At 50.6% G+C, this 4,987-nt stretch overlaps 1 protein-coding gene across 1 annotated transcript; it reads left to right on the forward strand.

Annotated features, from left to right (window-relative positions):
* The first annotated feature begins 1,262 nt into the window (after positions 1-1,262).
* On the forward strand, positions 1,263-4,397 carry LOC147958410 (uncharacterized). Its single transcript, XM_087532117.1, has 2 exons — positions 1,263-4,104; positions 4,204-4,397. The coding sequence occupies exons 1-2, from the start codon at positions 1,263-1,265 to the stop codon at positions 4,395-4,397; spliced, it is 3,036 nt and encodes a 1,011-aa protein (XP_087388243.1).
* The last annotated feature ends 590 nt before the right edge of the window (positions 4,398-4,987 follow it).

A 4,987-nucleotide genomic window follows, 5' to 3' on the forward strand; every position in this document is an offset into this window, starting at 1 on the left:
TTAGGTTATAGACTCATATTTCATTGGGACATGTGATGTTACAGTAACTAGCTCAGTTACTGAAACTACCTCTCTCCTCATTAACTCATGGCCACATAAGCAAATTTGCTGAGTTGGACTCGATGTTACTGCTGAAGTTACTTCCACTTTGGCTAGTCTTACTCCCACTGTGGCCAGCCTTACCACGAGCTGCACGGACTCTATTGCCGGATCCGAAAGAAGCAAGAACCTCTCGAAGCGCGCATTGTTCTTCTTCCCAACATCCGAAATCAAGTGAAGAGGAAAAGTAAGCGGGAAAGTTCGTACATGGTTCCTAGTAAGCCCCAAGCTAAAGTTGTTCCTGTATAGTGAACGGAGAGCAAGTTCATGGAATTGCTATATATCAAGTACGGACTGGGGCCGGGGGGCGCCGGCCATGCACAAACCTAGGTCAACGACACCGGCCAAGGACCTATCACGACGTACACGACACTGTTGTTGTTGGTGAGGCGAAGCACGTCCGTGGCCAGCTTGACGGCGACGGGGTTGACTAGGACGCGAACGACAGCCATGTTGAGTTTGACGACAAGACGATGAGGATGCGATCGATGTACGTGTGGCTCGAGGAAGCAGCCAGCTCATGTTGTGCTAGGAAGTGATGCAATGTCGCCGCCTCGCTAGCCGTGGTCATGCGGAATATGCAGTCGCCGCCCAAGGCAGGCACGGTGTGCAAACGCGGTGCACAAAACGCGGCAAGTACAGACGGCGGCTACTGTTGGAGTTAATCCCGAGTCCGGCTACGTGCAGCTATCCGTGTTCAAGTAGTATACGTGTTGGCCATCTAGTTCGACTGGTTTTGTGCTCTAGCTAGTAAAATATAGGTGTACCCCTATCCTTATAACCGTGAGTTGAGTTGATCAATAAAGTAATAAGGCTCGATACGAGCCTTTGGCAATACGCCGAATCTTTTGTGCTTGCATTGAGTATTAAGCCCAAAGGCTGTTGCGTACATAGGTGTTTAGGCGTGGAGCAAAATCAATCAGCTCGGACGGCTAGCTTTGCACTGCGGTACATCAGCTAGTTGAAGCTTTCTGTGGTGCGGTGCATCTCGACGTAAAGAGACTTTGTCGCCATTGCATCGGCAGGAGCAGTTCAGTAGCTAGCGTTGGTTCGTCATCGTCGTTTGTCGTTGGTCATATCACCATCGCCGGAAGTACTCGGCGTCGGGACTGGACCAACAATTAGTATCTAGAGCAAGGTTGATCTTCTAGTAACGGAGGATCATGGCGGACGACGAGAAGAACAAGCAGCTGGCGGAGTACTCCGGTGCGGCTAAAGTATTTGCTGCTCCGACGAGTTCGTCGTACCCACGATTTTATCGCGGGAACTTCGGGGTCTGGAAGGCCCTCATGGAGTGTGGTCTCCGCGCCAATGAGCTATGGGACGCGGTCGACCCAGGAGGCAACGCGTTCAAGAAGGAGGGAGCCGAGCACCGGAAGGATCGGCAGGCGGCGTCGGCGATTTACTCGGTGATGCCGATGGATGTCCTTCAACACCTGATCGCCAAAGAAACGGCGAAGGAGGTGTGGGATACTTTGAAGCTCATGTTCGAGGGACACACCCGCGTCAAGCAAGCCAATATCCAAACTCTCCTAAGGAACTACGAGACTTTGGTCATGGGCGATGATGAGTCCGTGGATGCGTTCGCTTCACGGGTGGCTATTCTCGTCAATCGGATTCGCGCGCTTGGGGAGAACCTCACGGAGGCCTCGGTTGTTCGGCGGTTCTTACGCGCGGCCCCTCCCCGGTACCTGCAAATTGTCACGGCGATCGAGCAGTGCGTCGATCTCGAGACCCTCTCCATCGACGATCTCGTCGGACGATACAAGACTCACGATGAGCGGATGCGGTACAGTCTTGGGGACGGGAGGAACGACGAGCTTGTGATGCTCACAAGGGCGCAGTGGGTCGCTTTGTCAAAGGAAAAGCAAGGCGGATCCACGAGCAGAAGCAAGAAGGGGAAGCAGCGTTTGGTGAGAAAGAACTTCGCCGACTCGGATGTCGACTCAGACGATGAGGCTGCACCATCACCGAGGAGAAAGTTTGACATCAGGAAAGTGAGATGTTATAACTGTGGCTTCCTCGGCCACTTCAAGGCTGACTGCAAGGAAGCACCGAAGCAGAAGGTGCTCATTGCCCAGCAAGGTGATGAAAGTGACGTGATGTTGATGTGCGAACTGGTGGACAAGGTGGATCCGGTTCTTCAAGCGTCGGCTAAAGAAATTGTCGTGCTCCGTGAAGAAAAAGTTCACTATCAAGATCATGGTTCGAAAACTCATGTCGATGCTACGGACATGGGCGGTGATTCCGAAGCTTACGTCGATGTTACGGGCATAAGTGCTAATTTTACTGGAGCGGATGCAGCAATCGCTGCATGTGCACGACCATGGAGAGGTAGTCTTTGTGTGGTGCGTCCAAGAGAGGTTAGCTGCGACCGAAAGAGCAGTTCAAAAGATTGCCAGGCGAGGCGAGGCGCAGGACGAACTACGCTCGAACCAGGAGAGCATTGCACGCACATGGCGGCAGACACGGCAAGGAGCGGCGTCGTGTACACCATGTCAGATAGCGTGGTGAGCGCAGGCATCGTGTCACACACCGCGTCACTCTCAGCAAGCACGCATGGCAGCCCAGTTGCTGGCGATGGTAGTAGCACAACAGCAACCCAAGGCAGGAACACCACGTACAAGACATGTACAACAGCTCTACCAGGAGAAAAGTCACTACTATGTGAAAGTCTAATATGTGGGCTAGAAAGTGGGCACGGTCCAGAAAGAAAAGATGGACCAAAAGTGGAGTCTTCAGATGGGAGAGAAGCGAACCTGGGAGCTAGTCTATCTAGCAGTATTGTGGACACAGACCTATGTGACGGGTCAGAAGAGGAGCTGGACCAGGACAGAAGCCAAAACGCGGGTGGTGATGGGCAAGGCCCATTGCCTGGTGGCCTGCATGGGGTTTCGCCTGGTGGCCTGTGTGTGGGCGAGAGCTCATTTACAGCTGTGGTGTTGCCGAACAGTCCAGCAGGGACGTCGACAACGCATGTGGAGGAAAGGACATCACCTACACCCAAACATCTACAGCCGGTGTTACACCCATATCTGAGGAATACTCTTCAGACGATTGACCCGGTAATGATGAACGGCAGTGGGCGACGGTGTCCAACAAGCGCCAAGGAACCGGCGCAATTTGTGGACGCAAATATGAAGGAGTGTTGGCGTCATGCTATGATAGAAGAGTTGAGGTCGATCCACGACAATAATGCATGGGAGCTTGTGGATCTTCCTAACAATGAAAAAATCATGGATCTGAAGTGGGAATTTATGATCAAGAAAGATGCCGATGGGTTCATGAAGCACAAAGCGAGGCTAGTAGCCAAAGAGTACGTGCAAGAGGAAGGTGTGGATTTCGAAGAAGTGTTTGTTCCTGTTGCAAGGATGGAATCGGTGAGATTACTGCTAGCTCTTGCGACTCAAGAATCATGGAATATACATCACATGGATGTACAATCCGCGTTTCTGAAGGGAGAGTTACAAGGAGACGTTTATGTGAGCCAACCACCGGGATTCATCAAAGAGGGAGAAGAACACAAGGTACTGAAGTTACACAAAGTCTTGTACGGGCTACGCCAAGGCTCTCGGGCATGGAGCATCAAACTTGATCGAATGATGATTTCTCTTGGATTTGAGAAAGCCCCACTAGAGCATGCGATGTACAAGAGAGGTGAAGTAAGGGATCGTCTACTAGTTGGCATCTACGTCGACGACCTATTGATTACTGGAGCGGATAAAGAGGTGATTGCAGAATTCAAGCTACAAATGAAAGAGCTTTTCAAGATGGATGATCTAGGTCTTTTGAGCTATTACCCAGGGATAAAGGTACATCAAAAGACAGAGGAGATCACACTATGCCAGGAGGCATACACAAGGAAGATACTTGAAAATTGTGGCATGAAAGATTGCAATTTAATTGAAGCTTCAATGAAACCTCGTCTTGAGCTGAGCAAGAAGAGTAAAGCACCCACAGTTGATGCAATAGAGTATATTGCAGCTGCCACTGCGATGTGTCAAGGTGTGTGGCTAGGGAGACTACACGGTGATCTCATGAATCGAGATCAGAAATAAGTTGTGCTTAATGTTGATAGCAAGTCTGAAAGTTTTCTACGCGAAGATCCAGTGCGGCATGAAAGGAGCAAGCACATTGATACGATGTATCACTACATAAAAGACTGCGTGGAAGAAGGGAAGATGGAGGTCAACTACATTCGCACCGATGATCAACTGACGGACATGCTAACCAAGGCTTTGGATCGAGAGAAGTTTTTGAAGATGGGAAGAAGGATTGGCGTCGGAACTATGACATGATGACGTCGTGATTAGGGGGTGAATGTTGGAGTTAATTCCGAGTCCGGCTACGTGCAGCTATCCGTGTTCAAGTAGTATACGTGTTGGCCATCTAGTCCGGCTGGTTTTGTGCTCTAGCTAGTAAAATATAGGTGTACCCCTATCCTTGTAACCGTGAGTTGAGTTGATCAATAAAGTAATAAGGCTCGATACGAGCCTTTGACAATACGCCGAGTCTTTTGTGCTTGCATTGAGTATTAAGCCCAAAGGCTGTTGCGTACATAGGTGTTTAGGCGTGGAGCAAAATCAATCAGCTCGGACGGCTAGCTTTGCACTGCGGTACATCAGCTAGTTGAAGCTTTCTGTGGTGCGGTGCATCTCGACATAAAGAGACTTTGTCGCGATTGCATCGGCAGGAGCAGTTCAGTAGCTAGCGTTGGTTCGTCATCGTCGTTTGTCGTCGGTCATATCACCATCGCCGGAAGTACTCGGCGTCGGGACTGAGCCAACAGCTACCTCATCATGGATGGCTTAGTCTTTCTCCTTGTTTTCTTCTCACAAGTTGTGGCTGGCCGCTAGAACGCTCAGGGCAAACATGGTGTCGCCGACAG

The sequence above is a fragment of the Triticum urartu genome, chromosome 7A (genome assembly GCF_056163025.1).
Source record: "Triticum urartu cultivar PI428250 chromosome 7A, HENAU_Tu73, whole genome shotgun sequence".
Lineage (NCBI taxonomy): Eukaryota > Viridiplantae > Streptophyta > Magnoliopsida > Poales > Poaceae > Triticum > Triticum urartu.

What these genes read in the sequence shown, in the direction of transcription:
- LOC147958410 (XM_087532117.1), top strand. Translation starts at nt 1,263, where the DNA reads ATGGCGGACGACGAGAAGAACAAGCAGCTGGCGGAGTACTCCGGTGCG. An exon ending in TGCCACTGCGATGTGTCAAG is followed by an intron (nt 4,105 to 4,203) that starts GTGTGTGGCTAG and finishes TTCTACGCGAAG; the next exon opens with ATCCAGTGCGGCATGAAAGG.